Source organism: Acanthaster planci, linkage group LG01 (assembly GCF_054643075.1).
Source record: "Acanthaster planci isolate LZ-2023a linkage group LG01, COTS_SCS, whole genome shotgun sequence".
NCBI lineage: Eukaryota > Metazoa > Echinodermata > Asteroidea > Valvatida > Acanthasteridae > Acanthaster > Acanthaster planci.
In genome coordinates, this window is record NC_141777.1 from 26145173 (window position 1) to 26168666 (window position 23494).

The following is a 23494-nucleotide window of genomic DNA, read 5'->3' on the forward strand; positions in this document are numbered from 1 at the left end:
ACACTGCACCTCTAGAACTGTTTCTTGTAGATTCTTCCCGAAATTTTTAAATGACGACTCACTTTGTATCTTTTTTGTTTGTTTTAGGTTTTGAAAGTAGCCGGGAAACGTTGTGCTACAAAATGGCAGAAAAAGCAAAATATTTAAAGTGTTGTTGAAACATAGCTGAGAAATTTTACACTTGGCCTAATATTTAATTTTTCATTGCCTTTCTATATGAGCCTCAAGCTCGACCAGGAGAGGGCGCAACTTTCTTTGAAACGGATGCTCCGTCGGTTGGAACTGAACTTAACTGGTTCATGAACAAAATTAATGAACACTCCACACCAAATGGTTGTTTTCAGCCGATGAGGGGGCGCTTCTGCTCGAGCGGTCATGAGGAAGAATATAGTTGTGTATTATTTATCGGAAAAAGACAAGGCGGAAAGGTGGCAACACCGCCATTCCCCACCGTACAAAGAGGCACTTTTGTTACATTTTTAATGATTTACCTTTATACCTGCAGTCACTGGAATCTTTCGTAAACGCAGATTGTTCGTTTAAGTTCATTTCCTTATGTAGTGGACGGGCCCCACGTCAGTTGGAGTTAGGAGGAAAAAGGTACGGTCCCCTAATTAAAGCGTACGAACACTTGGGGAGCACGTGTACAATAAATGATGTCTAACTCCAGGACTACAGTTTACTACATGTGAAAAAAGTAGGTGTATTGTAATGGCTAAACAGCACATGTGATGGTGCCAGACTACCCCCCCCCGTACCACATGGCAAACACAGCTAGCTAAACAATACAGTACAGCATGTTATACAGTCACAATACAGAACAAAGTAGGTTGACACGCCCTCTCCGATATTACTTAATAGGAGTTTTTAGCACTGACACTCTCCCACATTTAGGACGAAGCCATGCTCCCTGCAAATTAATTTCAGAAGCAAAATGCAGAGAGAACGGTTCTATATTCGAGACCAAAAAACCAAGAGACCATCTTCACACTGCGTGCACGGGAAGCACCAGAAAGTAAAGCATTTATGTTAATTACCTCCGTGACGTGCATACGGATCAGGGTGCCCTACTCAGGCTCAGTTCCCTATACTTGTAAATTAATGCTAAAAATATATGGATCTGGTTTTAGTCTAGCTTTTTACAAATGAGTACAATTTAATATACTCTCGTGCCTGTTCATCTACATACAAGACCACTGATCTCCATGTACATGTATTTTAAATTTTCTAAAGTGAGAGGTCAAATTTTGGAAGGTTTTCACTGTTTCAGGTCAGATAATTTTTCAGTTTCTGTAAACTAATATGCTAACAAATATTTCACCAAGGTCTTTTTTCGAGGTGATTCTTTCGAAAAAAAAATTACAAATTCTAAAATTGGTGCACGCTATAATTCCTGTTGTAGGAAAACAGGATTTTGCCCTTTAATGTAAAGCTAGTATGTATGTAACGTGTGCTCAGTGACTCATGGAAAAGCCCCTTTAAAATGAACGCCGCTGTATCCGGGGAGAAAGTTCCTTACTCATGTAAACAAAGGGTACATCCGCCTACTATAAGGTAGTGCCGCTCATGACACTTCTCGGGAATAACAGTAAATAAAGTATGAAATGAAGACTTCCGGTCCATGTAAACAGGGCTTACTTTTTGGGCTGTCTGGGATATTTTAAGGGGATCAGTTGTTTACCTATTTGTAAATTGTAGAGACCACTTGCGGATTAATAGAATAACTTTGTCTAAGTACATATTTGGCCGCCCGCAGAGTTCTCTCTCTCTCTCCGTCTACCACGCTGCAGAGGGAGATCAATGTGTGCGCTATCCGCATACTGACGGTAAGCTAATAGCTCATCCCTTCTGGTAATGGGATTTGAGTTAAGTAAATCAATTATTAAGAGGTGTATTTTCTGGCTGTTTTAATGATCGTTATTGGAACGTTCTGACGTGTGTACGTGCACTATGCATGCAACCAACTCATGTACTGTACATGCATTATTGCAGTAGCCTGACTGTGGGTGAAGAGAGCACGCTGGCTTGGGGGTTTTCTTTTCCGTTTACTACCGTGGCTGGGCTGGGGTTTGTGTTGACTACTGTAATATTATTCTGGTTGACTGCCGATGATAGTTCCTGAAATCATCCTGGGCTGGGGAACAACTAAGAAATAAAAGCTTGGTCAAGAGCATACCGTACCCCTGTGGTGTTGAGTCATTTCTCGAGTGGTACACACCCTCGTCACACCAAGGTGGAGTTCACACCCCCTCCTTGACAGGAGCCGACCCGCCCCTGTCCCATGACACTATCGAAATTGATACATTCCTTTTTTGTTTCTAAAAGAATGTATTCATTAATACTACCACCATAACGGTTACTAAAATCAGAGAATGATCGGTTCGTTGCAATCTGATCCGCTGACTTTAACGTTTGTTTCCGAATAGTTTAATACAAACACTGGTAGCCAGTCTACGGTATACGAGCAGGAACAAAAAAGTGCGTGTTTTGAAATGAAATTGATAGTCATTAATTCGGGGGCCTGTTCTTGACACGGGTTTCTTGTTCTCGCTCTAGACCGGCGGGAACACGACTCATGAACACTTCTCGGAACAGGAGGGCACACTACCTCCTTGTCAGGGTTTTACAGGAACACACGGAAAAATTTGTGAAATTTTGATTTGAATAAAAAAGAATTCAGCCCATCCAAACATTAACTCTCGAATAACGTACATGGTCGCCGTCATGTTGCATGCAACTACCAGCAATAACCAGTTATTTGTTCCCAGAGCGGCAGACCCACGAATACCAAACAGAGCTGCTCGTGAACATACGAGAACCAGCAAAGCGAACCAGCAAAGCGAACCGGCAAAGCGAACCGGCAAAGTGAACCGGCAAAGCGAACCGGCAAAGCGAACCGGCAAAGCGAACCGGCAAAGCGAACCGGCAAAGCGAACCGGCAAAGCGAACCGGCAAAGCGAACCGGCAAAGCGAACCGGCAAAGCGAACCGGCAAAGCGAACCGGCAAAGCGAACCGGCAAAGCGAACCGGCAAAGCGAACCGGCAAAGCGAACAGGCAAAGCGAACAGGCAAAGCGAACCGGCAAAGCGAACCGGCAAAGCGAACCGGCAAAGCGAACCGGCAAAGCGAACCGGCAAAGCGAACCGGCAAAGCGAACCGGCAAAGCGAACCGGCAAAGCGAACCGGCAAAGCGAACCGGCAAAGCGAACCGGCAAAGCGAACAGGCAAAGCGAACCGGCAAAGCGAACCGGCAAAGCGAACCGGCAAAGCGAACAGGCAAAGCGAACCGGCAAAGCGAACAGGCAAAGCGAACCGGCAAAGCGAACAGGCAAAGCGAATATGCGCAACGAATTAAGTCTGGAATAAATGTGGTCCTCGCGTGTACGCCAAATGCGTGCAAGGACCCGGATGGAAAATTTCGTTCATCTTTCTTGCTTTCGCCGGTGAGGGTGCGATTGATTGAAGTTCAAAGGGTGCACCCTTGCAAAAAAACCCAAAATTTGTCCGCCGCACTAATTCATTAAAGTTATTCGCTCAAAATATTCTACAATAGAGAGTCCTGAGAGCCGTGAAATCGAGGAATTGGAGAAACATGGCACTGAACCTCCGGCCCAGACTTTGGGCTTGCAATTATGAGCAATTTGGGTGCAGTCGGGTCCGAAAGTGGCACTATTTGGCCGTTTTTCAGAGGGATGGTTTTTCAAAATGGCCACTTTTCTGGGCAGGGACATTTTCTTCATTTTACCTTGCGCAGATCGGAATGACTACTCTGGGGATCCAAGTTTTTGTAATTACGTAATTAAAAAAACATTTTCGGCCAAATGCGAAAACCTCCTTTAATTTGTATCTCTGTAGATGCCGAACAGCCTAGTTTAGTCACCTTTAACATGGGGACTTCCCCTGAGCTGCTTCATTCTTTTCCAGAGCCCGCCTCCAGCCACGTCCCATGGGGATTGTATGTAAATATCTAAACCACGTGCTGATAAGGGAATATTGACAAAGAAAGTGCCTGGGCAAGCCTTGGAAAGCCTGGGAAAGCCTGGGCCTGTCTCACATCAATGGTCGGTCTCTCTTATGTGTCTCTGAGCTGTAGACAGCTGTCTGAGTAGTTTCATTGTGTTGGGGGTGTCACATTTTTGTGGTTATAACGGAAGTGATCTCAAAACAATCACCTTGGTGCAATGGGTGTAAAAAGTAGGCTCTGTGCAGTGAATTCAATTGATACACGTATGACGGCGTCCGAGCATTAACATGAAAAAATCGGCCCTGTGCAGCGGAGGGGGGTCCGCTTCTGGAGAAAAATTCATTAGTCAACCCCCCGAAAATTGAAAAGAAAATGACAGGGACATGTCGATCATCGTTTTTTGTGCAGCCTGGACACCTGTGAGAGTTGTGAGTATTTTTTAAAAATTTGTGAAGTATGGGAATTTATCATTGCTGTCTATGGGAATTTATTTGCAGTGGTACGTGCAGCCTTGAACTCTCGCAGGTTGCACTACACCATAATACGCGCCCGTAGAAAGCAGTAAAAAATCAGAGCGAAAAAGCGCCGCCTGTTGATTCTCGGAGGAGGTTTGTCTCCTTTTTTCACCGGAAATTCCAGATTATGGCCAGAAGATCACTTTTCCTTTGAATTTTATGGGTTTTAGCCACGATTTATTTTTATTTGCCTTTCCCCGAAGATACCTCCAAAGTAGTAAAACTATTCGCCCAGCTCTGATTGTCGCCGCCCGCCTCTATCCAAGTATGCCCTCAATTTAGGGCTTTTGCGAAAGAAATAACCCGAACTGGAAACTACTAGTCCCAAATTCGGGATTTATAGAAATGTTTCTGTGATCCCTCCTGATTATGGCATGTCTTATTGTAAGAACCCCTGGGATCACAAAATAGTCATGAGCTCGCGCGCATAAATACAACCTTTTCGCGAAATGCACCGTGATGGCCATGCAGGCCATTTTTTTCCGGGGGAAAATGAATTGGGAACCGAACAGTTCTACTTAATAACCAGTTATATTTTGTGGTGAGCCTGATACGTGTTTTATTCCTGCAGATACCTTGCAATGTGAAGCGAGGCTCTTTACAGCAACTTCCTTATGTACTTGAAAAGTGAGCACTGTTCCTGTCATTTTTATAACGTATTTTTAATATGTTGACTTTAGTTGTCGTATATTCAGTTGTGTCAAATGTTGATCTAAAAATATAGATAAAAATATCCCTTTCTCTTACCCAATCCGCAACAACCACACTATCCTCACCCTAACGTCAACAATATCCTTCACCCTACTGTCGCCAACCTATCTCCAACACTATCCCTAACCATAACCCTAACCCTCTCTCTAACCCTATCTTTAACCCTAACCCCAACCCTATCCCCAACCATTATTCCTAACGCAATCCCTTACCATTATCTCTAACCCTATCCTTACTCTAACCCTATCTCTAACCCTATGCCTAACCCCAACCCTATCCCTAACCATTATCTCTAACCCCATCTCTAACCCTTCCCCTTTCTCTAATCTTAACCCAATCCCTAACCATTATCCCTAACTCCAACCATCATCCCTAACGCTATCCCTAACCATTATCTCTAACCCTATCTCTTACCGTAACCCTATCTCTAACCCTATCCCTAACCTTACCCCTAACCCCAACCACTATCCCTAAACCTATCTTTAACCCTAACCCTAATCCTATCCCTAACCATTATCTCTAACCCTACCTCTAACCCTAACCCCAAACCTATCCCTAACCCTATCTATACCCTATCCCTAACCCTATTCCTAACCATTGTCCCTAACGGTATTCCTAACCCTATCTCTAACCCTATCTCTAACAATTATCTCTAACCCTATCTCTTACCCTAACCCTATCCCTAACCCTAACCATTGTCTCTAACCCTTTCTCTAACCCTTTCCCTAACCCCAACCCTATCCCTAACCATTATCACTAACACTATCGCTAACCATATCTCTAACCTTATCCCTAACCCTACCCCTAACCCTACCCCGTACCCTGTCCCTAACCATTATCTCTAACCCAAACCCTAACCCTACCTCTAACCCTAACCATTATCCCTTACCCTATCCCTAACCTTTATCCCTAACACTATCCCTAACCCTATCTATAACCCTATCTCGAACCCATCCCCAAGCCTATCCCTAGCCATAATCTTTAACCCTATCTCTAATCCTTACCATATCTGTAACCCTAACCATATACCTAACCATTATCCCTAATGCTATCCCTTACCCTATCTCTAACCATATCTCTAACCATTATCTCTAACCCTATCTCTTAACCTAACCCTAACCCCAACCCTATCCCTAACCGTTATCCATAAAACCTATCTCTAACCCTAACCCCAATCCTATCCCTAACCATTATCTCTAACCCTACCCCTAACCCTAAACCCAATCCTATCCCTAACCATTATCTCTAGCCCTACCTCTAACCCTAAACCCAATCCTATCCCTAACCATTATCTCTAACCCTACCTCTAACCCTAACCCCAACCCTATCCCTAACCACTATCCCTAAATTATCTGTAACCCTAACCCCAATCCTATCCCTAACCATTATCTCTAACCCTACCTCTAACGCTAACCCCAACCCTATCCCTAACCATTATCTCTAACCCTATCTCTAACCCTTCCCCTTTCTCTAATCCTAACCCTTTCCCTAACCCCCACCCTATCCCCAACCATTATCCCTGATGCAATCCCTAACCATTATCTCTATCCCTATCTCTTATGCTAAGCCTATTTCTAACCCTAACCCTATGCCTTACCCCAACCCTATCCGTAACCATTATCCCTAACGCTATCCGTTACACTAATGCTAACGCTATCTGTAACCCTAATTGTCTCTCTAACCCTATCTCTAACCCTAACCCCTAACCCCTAACCCTAACCCTAACTGCAACCCTATCCCTAACCACTATCCCTAAACCTATCTCTAACCCTAACCCCAATCCTATCCTTAACCATTATCTCTAACCCTACCTCTATCCCTAACCCCAACCCTACCCCTAACCCTAACCATTATTCCTAACGATATCCCTAACCCTATCTCTAACCCTATCCCTAACCCTAACCCCAACGCTATCCCTAACCATTATCCGTAACCTTATCTCTAACCCTACCCATAACCCCAACCCTATCCCTAACCATTATCCCTAAAACCTATCTCTAACCCAAACCCCAATCCTATCCCTACCCGTTATCTCTAACCCTACCTCTAATGCTGACCTCAACTATATCCCTAACCATTATCTCTAACGCTATCTCTAACCCTTCCCCTTTCTCTAATCTTAACCCAATCCCTAACCATTATCCCTAACCCCAACCTTCATTCCTAACGCTATTCTTAACCATTGTCTCTAACCCTATCTCTTACCCTAACCCTATCTCTAACCCTTTCCCTAACCTTACTCGTAACCCAAACCCTATCCCTAACCACTATCCCTTACCATATCTCTAACCCTAACCATATACCTAACCATTATCCCTAACGCTATCCCTTACCCTATCTCTAACCATATCTCTAACCATTATCTCTAACCCTATCTCTTACCCTAACCCTAACCCCAACCCTATCCCTAACCATTATCCGTAAAACCTATCTCTAACCCCAATCCTATCCCTAACCATTATCTCTAACCCTACCTCTAACACTAACCCCAACCCTATCCCTAACCATTATCTCTAACCATACCTCTAACCCTTCCCCTTTCTCTAACCCTATCCCTAACCCCAACCCTATCCCCAACCATTATCCCTAATGCAATCCCTAACCATTATCTCTATCCCTATCTCTTACCCTAACCCTATCTCTAACCCTAACCCTATGCCTAACCCCAGCCCTAACCCTAACCATTATCCCTAACACTATCCCTAACCATTATCTTTAACATTATTTCTTACCCTAATCCTACCTCTAACCCTATCTCTAACCCTAACCATATCCCTCACCATTATCCCTTACCCTATCTATACCCTATCCCTAACCCTATTCCTAACCATTATCCCTAACGGTATCCCTAACCCTATCTCTAACCCTATCTCTAACCATTATCTCCAACCCTATCTTTTACCCTTACCATATCTCTAACCCTAACCCTATCCCTAAACATTATCCCTAACGCTATCCCTAACCGTATTTCTAGCCGTATCTCTAACCCTAACCCTATCTCTAACACTAACCCTATCCATAACCCTAACCCTTTTCCTCACCATTATCCCTAACGGTATCCCTAACCCTATCTCTAACCCTATTTCTAACCATTATCTCTAACCGTATCTCTTACCCTAACCCTACCCTAACGATAACCCTATCTCTAACCATTATCTCCAACCCTATCTCTTACCCTCACCCTATCCATAACCCTAACCATTATCTCTAACCCTATCTCTAACCCTAACCCTATCTCTAACCCTATCCTTAACCCCAACCCTATCCCCAACCATTATCGCTAATGATGTCGCTAACCATATCTCTAACCTTATCCCTAACCCTACCCCTAACCCTACCCCCTACCCTGTCCATAACCATTATCTCTAACCCTTTTTCTAACCCAAACCCTATCTCTAACCCCAACCATTATCCCTAACACTATCCCTATCCCTAACCCTATCTCTAACCCTTACCATATCTCTAACCCTAACCATATACCTAACCATTATCCCTAACGCTATCCCTTACCCTATCTCTAACCATATCTCTAACCATTATCTCTAACCCTATCTCTTACCCTAACCCTAACCCCAACCCTATCCCTAACCATTATCCGTAAAACCTATCTCTAACCCCAATCCTATCCCTAACCATTATCTCTAACCCTACCTCTAACACTAACCCCAACCCTATCCCTAACCATTATCTCTAACCATACCTCTAACCCTTCCCCTTTCTCTAACCCTATCCCTAACCCCAACCCTATCCCCAACCATTATCCCTAATGCAATCCCTAACCATTATCTCTATCCCTATCTCTTACCCTAACCCTATCTCTAACCCTAACCCTATGCCTAACCCCAGCCCTAACCCTAACCATTATCCCTAACACTATCCCTAACCATTATCTTTAACATTATTTCTTACCCTAATCCTACCTCTAACCCTATCTCTAACCCTAACCATATCCCTCACCATTATCCCTTACCCTATCTATACCCTATCCCTAACCCTATTCCTAACCATTATCCCTAACGGTATCCCTAACCCTATCTCTAACCCTATCTCTAACCATTATCTCCAACCCTATCTTTTACCCTTACCATATCTCTAACCCTAACCCTATCCCTAAACATTATCCCTAACGCTATCCCTAACCGTATTTCTAGCCGTATCTCTAACCCTAACCCTATCTCTAACACTAACCCTATCCATAACCCTAACCCTTTTCCTCACCATTATCCCTAACGGTATCCCTAACCCTATCTCTAACCCTATTTCTAACCATTATCTCTAACCGTATCTCTTACCCTAACCCTACCCTAACGATAACCCTATCTCTAACCATTATCTCCAACCCTATCTCTTACCCTCACCCTATCCATAACCCTAACCATTATCTCTAACCCTATCTCTAACCCTAACCCTATCTCTAACCCTATCCTTAACCCCAACCCTATCCCCAACCATTATCGCTAATGCTGTCGCTAACCATATCTCTAACCTTATCCCTAACCCTACCCCTAACCCTACCCCCTACCCTGTCCATAACCATTATCTCTAACCCTTTTTCTAACCCAAACCCTATCTCTAACCCCAACCATTATCCCTAACACTATCCCTATCCCTAACCCTATCTCTAACCCTTACCATATCTCTAACCCTAACCATATACCTAACCATTATCCCTAACGCTATCCCTTACCCTATCTCTAACCCTATCTCTAACCCCAACCATTATCCCTAACACTATCCCTATCCCTAACCCTATCTCTAACCCTTACCATATCTCTAACCCTAACCATATACCTAACCATTATCCCTAACGCTATCCCTAACCATTATCTTTAACATTATTTCTTACCCTAATCCTACCTCTAACCCTATCTCTAACCCTAACCATATCCCTCACCATTATCCCTTACCCTATCTATACCCTATCCCTAACCCTATTCCTAACCATTATCCCTAACGGTATCCCTAACCCTATCTCTAACCATTATCTCCAACCCTATCTTTTACCCTTACCATATCTCTAACCCTAACCCTATCCCTAAACATTATCCCTAACGCTATCCCTAACCGTATCTCTAGCCGTATCTCTAACCCTAACCCTATCTCTAACACTAACCCTATCCATAACCCTAACCCTTTTCCTAACCATTATCCCTAACGGTATCCCTAACCCTATCTCTAACCCTATTTCTAACCATTATCTCTAACCATATCTCTTACCCTAACCCTACCCTAACGATAACCCTATCTCTAACCATTATCTCCAACCCTATCTCTTACCCTCACCCTATCCATAACCCTAACCATTATCTCTAACCCTATCTCTAACCCTAACCCTATCTCTAACCCTATCCTTAACCCCAACCCTATCCCCAACCATTATCGCTAATGCTGTCGCTAACCATATCTCTAACCTTATCCCTAACCCTACCCCTAACCCTACCCCCTACCCTGTCCATAACCATTATCTCTAACCCTTTTCTAACCCAAACCCTATCTCTAACCCCAACCGTTATCCCTATCCCTAACACTATCCCTAACACTATCCTTAACCCTATCTCTAACCCTTACCATATCTCTAACCCTAACCATATACCTAACCATTATCCCTAACGCTATCCCTTACCCTATCTCTAACCCTATCTCTAACCATATCTCTAACCATTATCTCTAACCCTATCTCTAACCCTAACCCCAATCCTATCCCTAACCATTATCTCTAACCCTACCTCTAACGCTAACCCCAACCCTGTCCCTAACAATTATCTCTAACCCTATCTCTAACCCTTCCCCTTTCTCTAATCCTAACCCTATCCCTAACCCCAACCCTATCCCCAACCATTATCCCTAAAGCAATCCCTAACCATTATCTCTATCCCTATCTCTTACCCTAACCCTATCTCTAACCCTAACCCTATGCCTAACCCCAACCCTATCCATAACCATTATCCCTAACGCTATCCGTTACCCTATCTCTAACCCTATCTCTAACCCTATCCCTAACCACTATCCCTTAACCTATCTTTAACCCTAATACTATCCCTAACCATTATCTCTAACCCTACCTCTAACCCTAACCCAAATCCTATCCCTAACCATTATTTCTAACCCTTCCTCTAACCCAACCCTATCCCTAACCATAATCTCTAACCCTATCTCTAACCCTTACACTATCTCTAACCCCAACCCTATCCCTAACCCCAACCATATCCCTAACCATTATCTCTAACCCTATCTCTTACCCTAACCTTATCCCTAACCCCATCCCTATCCCTAACCATTATCTCTAACCCTTTCTCTAAACCTATCTCTAACCCTAACTGCAACCCTATCCCTCACCATTATCTCTAACCCTACCTCTAACCCTAACCCTATCCATAACCCTAACCCTATTCCTAACCATTATCGCTAATGGTATCCTAACCCTATTTCTAACCCTATCTCTAACAATTATCTCTAACCCTATCTCTTACCCTATCCCTAACGATAACCCTATCCCTAACCATTATCTCTAACCCTAACCATATCTCTAACCCTATCCCTAACCCTACCCCTAACCTTACCCCCAACCCTGTCCCTACCCATTATCTCTAACAGGTTTTCTAACCCTAACCCTAACCATTATCCATAACCCTATCCCTAACCCTTATCTCTAACACTATGCCTCAGCCTATCTCTAATCCTATCTGTAAACCATCCCTACCCCTAACCCAAACCCTATCCCTAACCGTTATCCCTAACGCTATCCGTTTCCCTATCTCTAACCCTATCTCTAACCCTATCCCTTACCACTATCCCTTAACCTATCTTTAACCCTAATACTATCCCTAACCATTATCTCTAACCCTACCTCTAACCCAAATCCTATCCCTAACCATTATTTCTAACCCTTCCTCTAACCCAACCCTATCCCTAACCATAATCTCTAACCCTATCTCTAACCCTTACACTATCTCTAACCCCAACCCTATCCCTAACCCCAACCATATCCCTAACCATTATCTCTAACCCTATCTCTTACCCTAACCTTATCCCTAACCCCATCCCTATCCCTAACCATTATCTCTAACCCTTTCTCTAAACCTATCTCTAACCCTAACTGCAACCCTATCCCTCACCATTATCTCTAACCCTACCTCTAACCCTAACCCTATCCATAACCCTAACCCTATTCCTAACCATTAGCGATAATGGTATCCTAACCCTATTTCTAACCATATCTCTAACCATTATCTCTAACCCTATCTCTAACCCTAACCCCAATCCTATCCCTAACCATTATCTCTAACCCTACCTCTAACGCTAACCCCAACCCTGTCCCTAACAATTATCTCTAACCCTATCTCTAACCCTTCCCCTTTCTCTAATCCTAACCCTATCCCTAACCCCAACCCTATCCCCAACCATTATCCCTAAAGCAATCCCTAACCATTATCTCTATCCCTATCTCTTACCCTAACCCTATCTCTAACCCTAACCCTATGCCTAACCCCAACCCTATCCATAACCATTATCCCTAACGCTATCCGTTACCCTATCTCTAACCCTATCTCTAACCCTATCCCTAACCACTATCCCTTAACCTATCTTTAACCCTAATACTATCCCTAACCATTATCTCTAACCCTACCTCTAACCCTAACCCAAATCCTATCCCTAACCATTATTTCTAACCCTTCCTCTAACCCAACCCTATCCCTAACCATAATCTCTAACCCTATCTCTAACCCTTACACTATCTCTAACCCCAACCCTATCCCTAACCCCAACCATATCCCTAACCATTATCTCTAACCCTATCTCTTACCCTAACCTTATCCCTAACCCCATCCCTATCCCTAACCATTATCTCTAACCCTTTCTCTAAACCTATCTCTAACCCTAACTGCAACCCTATCCCTCACCATTATCTCTAACCCTACCTCTAACCCTAACCCTATCCATAACCCTAACCCTATTCCTAACCATTATCGCTAATGGTATCCTAACCCTATTTCTAACCCTATCTCTAACAATTATCTCTAACCCTATCTCTTACCCTATCCCTAACGATAACCCTATCCCTAACCATTATCTCTAACCCTAACCATATCTCTAACCCTATCCCTAACCCTACCCCTAACCTTACCCCCAACCCTGTCCCTAACCATTATCTCTAACACGTTTTCTAACCCTAACCCTAACCATTATCCCTAACCCTATCCCTAACCCTTATCTCTAACACTATCCCTCAGCCTATCTCTAACCCTATCTCTAACCCATCCCTACCCCTAACCCAAACCCTATCCCTAACCGTTATCCCTAACGCTATCCGTTACCCTATCTCTTACCCTATCTCTAACCCTATCCCTAACCACTATCCCTTAACCTATCTTTAACCCTAATACTATCCCTAACCATTATCTCTAACCCTACCTCTAACCCTAACCCAAATCCTATCCCTAACCATTATTTCTAACCCTTCCTCTAACCCAACCCTATCCCTAACCATAATCTCTAACCCTATCTCTAACCCTTACACTATCTCTAACCCCAACCCTATCCCTAACCCCAACCATATCCCTAACCATTATCTCTAACCCTATCTCTTACCCTAACCTTATCCCTAACCCCATCCCTATCCCTAACCATTATCTCTAACCCTTTCTCTAAACCTATCTCTAACCCTAACTGCAACCCTATCCCTCACCATTATCTCTAACCCTACCTCTAACCCTAACCCTATCCATAACCCTAACCCTATCCCTATCCATTATCCCTAAAACTATCTCTAACCTTAACCCCAACCATATCGCTAATCATTATCTTTAATCCTATCTCTAACCCCAACTCTATCTCTAACCCTATAATAACTGCAATCGTATCCCTAACCATTGTCTCTAACCCTATTTCTATCCATATCTCTAACCCTATCTCTAACCCTATACTTAACCCTACCCCTAACCCTAATCTTATCCCTAACCCCAACACTATCGGTAACCATTATCGCTAACGCTATTGCTAACCATATCTCTAACCCAATCCCTAACCCTTCCCCTAACCCTATCCCCAACCCTGTACCTAAACAATATCTCTAACCCTTTTTCTAACCCTAACCCTATCTCTAACCCTAACCATTATCCCTAACCCTATCTCGAACCCTATCCCTAAAATTAACCCTAACCCCAATCCTATCCCTAACCCCAACCCTATCCCTAACCATTATCCGTAACGCTATCACTAACCATACCTCTAACCCTAACCCCAACCCTATCCCTAACCATTATCCCTAACCATTATCTCTAACCCTATCTCTAACCCTTCCCCTTTCTCTAACCTTAACCCTATCTCTAACCCAAATCCCAACCTTTTCCCTAACAATTATCCCTAACACTATCCCTAACCCTATCTCTAAACCTATCCCTAACCCTAACCCCAACCCTATCCCTAACCATTATCTCTAACCGTATCTCTAACCCTAACCCTTTTTCTAACCTTTATCTCTAACCCTATCTTTTACCCTAATCCTATCCGTATCCCTAACCCTAACCTTTATCTCTAACCCTATCTCTCAACCCTAACCCTATCTCTATAGACAGCCAATTTGCATGAATTCAGCTCGTATATCAATGCACAACCTTGCACAGAAGAAATAAAAACCACTCGACCTTAAAAAATAGAGTTGACCTTTCGTCGCAATATGTTTTCAAGAATAAACGGTACTGTGTATTGTTAAACTTGTGCCCTCCCAATTATACAGTTGTTAGGTTCCGACGTCGGACCCCACTTTAGGTTCAATTCTTAAAAAGAAACAAAAACCATTAAACATCTAACCAAAAATCCAATGGTTTAATTTTAAATGGAAAGTTAAAACGGAAGCCTGCACGACTCTCAAATACAATTTGACCCGTTTACAAATAAACACCCGCTGTTAAAATGCTATGTACATTGATTTTGTGGTAAGATTATTGTTGTGCTTTAATTTCTATTTAAGGTAAAGGAATTTTTTAAAGTGGTACATTTGTACATATTACTGATATTTTAATCATATAATTAAATTTTACAAACATTTTACAGCATTTCTACTAATACAGTGATTTTTTTATTATTCTAAATCAAAATCTATACAGTTGACTACAAAGTGTAGAATCAATTGTTTTGTTCACCGCATCCCTAGCAGTTGTATAAAAAATGAGATTGTTATCAGAAAACAAATCTGTGAAATACTGAATGAAGCAGAAGTTTGTTTGTTTCCCAGTTTTTTGCCTTATAACACAATTATTGAACAGTGATCTTGAAGTGTCTATCCACACTCTTGTCGTTATTTCAGCAAGATCTACTATTTATGTATATTGTATATTAACAGGTTATCCTTATTCCCTCTTCCAAAGAATTTAAAGTTTCATCGGAGAATTTTTGACATTTTCCTTCGCAAAGAGAATTGGTTGAAAACATTTTCGAGTAAAGTAAAATGTAAAAATTCATCTGATATAAATTGACAATATTTCAAAATATATTTGAAATAACATCTAACACAATGTTGGCTTTAAGTTTCCAACTGCTGCTGTGACGCGATCGAACCACGAGATTACTTACTACAGTGACCACCTCTAACAGTCACTGGTATGGTCCATCTATATTTTTTTACATGGAGATGAATGTACGTTAGGTGTAAGTGATCTCAAATAGACGATGCATTATGATGAAGTTGTACCACTGAAAATCTCCCTGTCCATTATTTAATAGTGAATTACATTTCAGGAAAAATAGAATTGCCCGATTAATTACTTAGGATTAGGACTAATTATCCTAGCCATCATTCCAACACCAAAGAAACAAGATCAGTCCATTAAATAATACCGATATCTTTTGTAAAGTTTCAACTTGACATGAAACGAGGTTAGTGAGCAAAATCTACAAGATAGATTCGCACATATGATACACCTATTTGAATTAGAGAGACCTATATAAAAAGTGTATGTGCAAGTCTGTGGTAACATGATAGAAAATTCTAGTGGCACACTATCACAGCTATTTATAGAAAAAAGGGTATTATAAATGTAAATGCCCAGAGCTAAACATTAAAATAAAAGTCACTGTGAATACATGCGTAAATGATGTCCAATTTATCCAGTGTTATGTTCGAGTCTATAACAGGTCCTTTCACAAGACCAGTCAACAGCATCAAGGTGAACAGTGACCTGGAAGATAATGCTTTTGTCAGACATCATAACTTATGAATACCTTAAAAATTGGAAAAAGACTGCAGGCTTTTGGAGGAAGGAACACCAACTTGTGATGGACTCGGCTATACAACACTGCCAAAGATAAAGTGTCAAGCCTTAGTAGGGCCGGAAGTCCCAGGAGATGGCGGTATACATCCCCTACTTTTTGACTGAGGAGATTAGCTTTTGAACCATCCCCCCACGTTTTCGTGGTGAGAAATAAAAAAAACAAAGAAAAAAATCAAGGCGAATTTTCAGTAAGTTTTTGGACTTCCCGCAACACCCACGGGTATTCAATGGCACTGAAAAGGGGAGGATTTTTTCGGAAGTTATAAATACGCCATTTTGATATAGGGTTCAGGGGTGTACGTACTTATTAAAGATGTACATCAAGGTAGTGTTTTTTAAAATTTGTTACAGCCCGTCACTTAAGGGTACCCGTGCTTGAAATATAAAGCGTCACAAGCTGGCGGTTTTCAATGGCGCTGTATTTATCACGCGTGAACACATGATTGCATTGTTGAATGCGTAATACCAGGTATAACCTTAATAAATTATTACACAACTACGTTCATGAACGTTACCAGCGTCGTATTAAATAAACAGCGTAGCTCGAGTAATTGCTTGCGCGTAGTGATCGCCAAAAGGTAAAAATATCGACATATCTTCACCGTACGAAATTCGTCTCGTTTTTGACAAGATACCCCTGAATCGTGTTTTCTCGACGTTGGCTACCGGTTGTGTGACCTAAAGAGGCCCCGTTGCTCCGTGGATCATGGCAATATTTCGGCAAGTGGGAAAGGCTGGATGCAGCGACCGCACCTACCACTTACTGATGATATTCCTCATGTGCGGATGGACGGGTAAGAATATAGTGCGCTGCCTGTTGAATTTAACAGAAATGCCCTTTGATTTAGTAACTGATCGGTGCAGTCTTCATTTTGGTAAATTTTCAAGCTCCTACTTTTTGACTTTCCTGAATAACTTTGCCGATTCAGATAGTAGCTATATAAGCCCTGGTGTTATGCTACACTTTAAGTCACTTTCATGCCATCGACTTATTCGTAGTAGGGTTGGCTGGAAGATAAAGTATGATTAGTATTGGCTTCGTTAATATGAAGCAAGGCAGAGCCTCTATACGAGTTCAGTTTGAACAAAATCTGAATTCTTTAAATTCACGTGACCATAATCTGAATTATCCATACAAATACACTGTTGCTGTTCCTCCTGATTCTGGGAATTTGCCTAGTAACAAAAGAGACGCCTTGCACCAATACACTGTTTTCATATAAGAAGGGCATTAAGGAACCAGTTCCATCGCAGAGATAGTAGTCGCCATGCAAAAGCTTACCCCGAATCACGAGGCGTATCAACAGTGTCTTTAGTCTGGGGAATTCAAATTGTTATGTTTATGTGCAATCAGATAACTCAGCGTACCAGGCTTTATTCAAAAGTAACTCACAAAAAGCTCATTTGAATGGGTTTTTTTTATCCTTTCCGAAGAGAGTTTACCATACTTCATTGCGCGGCTTATTTAGGTGCATAAAGGGAATATCTAAGCTTCTGACACAAACCAAACATTCTTATCAGCCACCGTGCCGTTCTTCTCCGACAGTGACGGTGGTCTCAGGAAAAAACGAGAGGGATCTCGTTACCGACCTTCTGGGTAGCTATGGACCCAATTCTGTCAGGCCTCTACAAAACGCCTCCCAGGCGATTAGTGTCAGCCTCCGCCTGTTGGTAGCACTGATCATTGAGTTTGTAAGTCCAGCCGTGAATGGCTGCAGAAAACGTGTTATCTCTCCCATTCTCTAATCCACCCAAAATATGTCTCGGTTTCATTCAAAAAAATGACTGTGCAGAACACATGAATACATGTAGATATCTTTTCACAAAGGAGAAACACTTTCCTAAAAACTCCGCAATACTAAGAAGGATTAATTTCCATAGTGGTACAGCAATGCAGCATGGGGATTGCGAGAAATGGTCCGCAGGATCACGGACCATTTAAATGGTCCGTGATAGGATCAACTTAATTGAGCTTTTGAGAGTGTTAAACTGTGGCAACCTTTATGCGAAGTAAATCCATGCCTATACTGACGGGTTAATTTTTCAAATGTACATTCGGGAATGGCAATACCAATTTATGTGACAATCATTACAAGACATGTTTTCATAAAACCAACAGGATGAGCCCCGACAACAGTTGACGATAAAAGGTTGGCAGAGAACGGTAAGTTACCTTCAATGTTAATTATACAAACCCATTTGCAAAACCATAAGCCTTCTTTGTTTACTTTGATATTGAGAGTACCTTACTTCAGTAATTAATATTTGCCTTGCATTAGGTTTGGAACACATCACTAGCTTTCTAGCTTGATTTTCCCTCCCGTCACAATAATGAGCGAATATCGACATTAATGCCACCATTCATTATTCATGCAGTAGAGATGCCATGCTAGCGCTACTGGATTGTAGATCAGAAAATAAACTGCTTTTGGAAGATGGAAATGAAAATTCTCACTTCAAGAGAATCAGGATCAAAACTAAACGTCACATTCAAAATACACCACAAACTAATTGTTGGATTCATTGTTACTTTCAGACCAAGTTAAGCAGAATATCTGGTAATTTTGGTTGATTTCCTGCTTGCTGACCAAAGCGGGCCCATGGCAGTATTTCTGAAAAAAAGCTGTTATATGCATGTGATCAGTGTCGTTAAAAAAATCAGTTCAGTGTCATTTAAAACGTAACCCCTACAAAGAAAGACAAACAAAGCAAACAACAGGCCACCTGGCGGCCGGTGAACTCACAGTTCGGTTTATAAGAGCAGGTAACGCTCAGTTTTGGAGAAAAAAACACTAGAACCTCAAGCGCAGTGTATCCTACTATTCACAAACGGTCTGTTACGAGGAAAATTGGGCGTGCAAATTGTTGAGTTGTATATGTACGAAACGTTGGGCTGCAAGCCCTCTGAGTGGTTGTTTGCTAATTTTGTAGCTTTTATAGAGAAGATGAGAGTTCTTGACTATATTTGAACATTTTTCTTGCATAAAGTTTCAGCCGAGTTGATTCTGCTCACGGGAAAATGCATTTTTTCGTTTACTTTTTAAGTCATGGCACGACGAGTTTCTTGTCTGGAACCCTGATGATTACAATGGACAAACTGAGTTGCGTGCTCTGCAGCCAGACATATGGAAACCAAACCTGGTGGTGTTGGAAAAGTAAAACATTTTGACAATTTTTTTTTGTTATGGCGGTGCAGAGTATTTTTGTTGAAAGTAATAAATAGGCTGCAAACTCATGCATACGCGCAGAAATCATTTGCTTAGTTCTTCTACATGTTATTATTGTTTGCAGAACATTTTGTGTCTGCCCTGATATAACTAAAATACTTCATTACTGAAAGCAGACTGGACATTAATTTTCACTAGCTCATAGTTTAGTTTTAAAGTAATGCATCCAAAAAATATTATAAAAATGGTCATTCTTGCCATTGCTTGTTTTGCAGTGTCGATTCCAACTTTGCTGTCCATGACAATACAGAAATCTCGATAACCTCCAACGGCACGGTAAACTGGCACGCCCCCGTCTTTTATCACACTGCTTGCAAGGTCGACGTTCGGCAGTTTCCTTTCGATGTTCAACATTGCAACTTGAGTTTCTTGTCTTGGACATTCGACCAGTCACGGCTGGAACTGTGGTATTTCGAGGACGAGGACGCTAAACAAGAAGTATTCAGCGGAGACGGTGTGTGGAACTTGGTGGACGTCGCTGCAGAACGAAAGGACGTGTTTTGGGCTTGTTGCGAGCACCCCTTCTCCATTGTAGTCTACACGTTGACCTTCGAGAGGTCCTCTCTCTTCTACACCTTCAGCATCCTCATACCGTCAGTTCTCCTCACTACCATCACTCTGGCCTTGTTCTGGATGCCAGCTGAGTCTGGGGAGAAGATCTCGCTGGGAATGACCAATCTTCTCGCTTTCGTTCTCTTCCAGCAGCTCATAGAAGACAGCATGCCGCCACTCGGTGATCAAACCCCCATAATAAGTAAGTAGCCGTAACTGCCGAAGTCCATAACTCGTTAAACTCGTACATTTTGCTTTGTACAACATTGTCGAATGCACGACTGTAAGTGATAATTGAATAAGTCTGACATTTTATAGTAGTCTATCAAGGGTGGTGCTTTGTAGATATTTGCGAAGGCACGACCCATGACTTGCACATGAGCGTTATCTATAATGTAAGGGATAAACGTAGCATAAAAGAGTTGAGGCCTGTGATTGGACTAAAAGCCGAGTCACACTGGTAGGCTCATAGGCTTTTAGTTACGACAATTAATCCAGTTTAACAAGTGTCTGTATTCGTTGTGTACAATTGTCAGACAAAATAATAAACAGATCGCGCTCCATCCTACCAACTGCCTCATCCCATGACGCTGGCTTCAGAAAACTTCTTTGAGCACTGATTTGACAGATTAATCACGTGATTTGAGACAGTACCCTGCATGCGCCTGAGGGACGCGCACAGAATATTGGCAGTTGTTACCAGTCACCTTTACTCGTTGGACTGGACAAACACCAAGAGCAAAAAGTACACAAAAATATTCCAAAATGCGAAGAGTGATATCAGAAGGCAACCCCGTAATGAATCCCTGATATTCTGATGTTTGTAGCAAACTTGATGAAAATTTGATGCGTTCAAATACGACTGAAATGGCTCACAAGTTGTGTTTCCTTACTCCCGCTAGCAATCTATCTCTTCTGCATGGTGGTTGTTGGATGTGCATCCATTTATGTGGCTGTGTACGTCTTGAGGCTGTACCACACACCTTCTGACAAACCTGTACCGCAAGGAGTCGTCAAGGCCGTGAAATATCTCAGTCGTCAAAAGGCTCCAGTCACCTGGCAAGCGGTATCTCGGATAATTGACAAGAGCATGTTTGTCGTATTTCTTGTGTCGTCTGTCGTGATCATGGTAACGTCGTTTATTGCTGTCAAACATGGCGCCTGATGCCACTGGCCGGTTAATATCTTCAGAATTACATCACGCCAACCTTCTCAATAATACGCCACATTAGTGCAGTACGCATAAGCAGTATCTAACTCATGCAATACTACATCGAAGTGCCCTTCCAATCACTTTCTTGACGGTTGTGTTACACTTACACGAAGTCATAATCGTGCATACACGATGTACTTGGTTTTTAAAGTGGGTGCACTTCACTGTGCTATTACCTTTGCTCTGATTCATGTAGAGACGTGCGAATTCAGCCTGTTTAGAGAGGCTTGTCCTGGAAATGTCTTCTAAATACTACTATCATACGGGCCTCGACAGCTGACACTTCCATACGTTTGCGCTAGTGCTCTAGAACTTGAGTTTATTTTTGATTGACTCGAGTCAATCAAAAATAATTCGAATTCAACTGAGACAGCGACTTTTTCGACTTCAAGACTGTGTTTGCAAGTAGTTCCGGCCAATCCCAACTTAAAACGTTAAAACAGCTTTTGTTAGAAAGGAAATTTTGGACAGGTGGAACGTGTCAAAACAATAAGGGACGACGATCCATGCATATTCTCAATTAAAAGTTTGTTAGCTAAACTTCATCATGACTAAGTGTTAATTCTATACTGAGATCATCAAATAGTAATTCTTGTATTTGGGGGCATTTTCTGAGGGCTTGTATTGTAATGTGTACATAATTTACATGCATAACTATCATTTGGTGATCGAGTTAAGACTATGTTGCCTGTATTAAGCTTTCACTTCTTGTAAAATTCCTGTTTTTAATATTTTAATTGATAGTTCCCATTGATTACTTCATCAAGGAATAGAATTATTCACAGAGCGGAATGGTAGCAAATGCAAAAATCACTCAAACTGAAACCGATTGGAAAAATTAATTAATTAATTGCCTGAGAAAGGACTTGGGAACTACATATATCTTTTCGGGAGGCAAAGTTTGATCGACCAACCAAACTTGAAAATGAATGGAAAGATGAAAATAAGACGATCATTGAACTGTGGAAAAAATATTCATTTTCGCTGCCAGATGAAGGTTTTGGGCACCGCTATAGCTGTGGGTAGTTTTATATGTGCCAGGTATGTACAATTTCGTAGCGACATAAATAGAGATTCTTACAGTGCACTTCTAGGAATTGTTTATCGTATGTTCTTCCCGAAATTTTCAAATGACGACTTACTTTTTATCTTTCTTATTTGTTTTAGGTTTTGAAAGTAGCAGGAAAATGTTGTGCTACAAAATGGCAGAAAAAGAAAAATATTTAAAGTGTTGTTGAAACATAACTGAGAAATTTTACATTTGGCCTGATAATTAATATATAATTAATTCATTGCCTTTCTAGGTGTATTGTAACGGGTAAACGGCACCGTAAATAATAACATAATGGATGTAATGGTTGCAAGACTACCCCCCCGTACCACATGGCAAACACAGCTAGCTGAACAATACAGTACAGCATGTTATACAGTCACAATTCAGAACAAAGTAGGTTGACACGCCTTCTCTGATATTACTTAATAGGAGTTTCTAGCACTGACACTCTCCCACATTTAGGACGAAGCCATGCTCCCTGCAAATTAATTTCAGAAGCAAAATGCAGAGTTCTACATTCGAGACCCAAAAACCAAGAGACTCTCTTGATATTGCGTTCACGGGAAGCACCAAAAAGTAAAACCTTTATGTTAATTACCTCCGTGACGTGCATACGGATTAGGGTGCCCCTACTCACGCACGGTTCCCTATACTTGTAAATTAATGCTTAAAATATATTGATCTGTTTTTAGTTTAGCTTTTTGCAAACGAGTACAATGTAATATACTCTCGTGTCTGTTCATCTACGTACGAGACCACTGATCTTCAAGTACATGTATTTCAAATTTTTGGAAGTGAGAGGTCAAATTTTGGCACGTTTTCACTGTTTCACGTCAGATAATTTTTCAGTTTCTATGAACTAATATGCTGGCAAATATTTCCCGAAGGGTTTTCTCTAGGTGATTTATTTAAAGAAGTAAATGGACGAAAAAATTACAAATTCTAAAATTTGTGCACGCTATTTTTCTTATCCAAGGGTTAAGTATGC

The 23494-nt window shown here is 41.7% G+C and overlaps 1 protein-coding gene across 1 annotated transcript; it reads left to right on the forward strand.

Annotated features, from left to right (window-relative positions):
• Positions 1-1759: 1759 nt before the first annotated feature.
• On the forward strand, positions 1760-23494 carry LOC147800602 (neuronal acetylcholine receptor subunit alpha-7-like). Its single transcript, XM_087133230.1, has 7 exons — positions 1760-1826; positions 17092-17254; positions 18007-18152; positions 18580-18624; positions 19506-19615; positions 19903-20441; positions 21142-23494. Exons 2-7 carry the CDS (start codon positions 17167-17169, stop codon positions 21402-21404), a joined length of 1191 nt encoding a protein of 396 aa, XP_086989356.1. The 5' UTR covers positions 1760-1826; positions 17092-17166; the 3' UTR covers positions 21405-23494.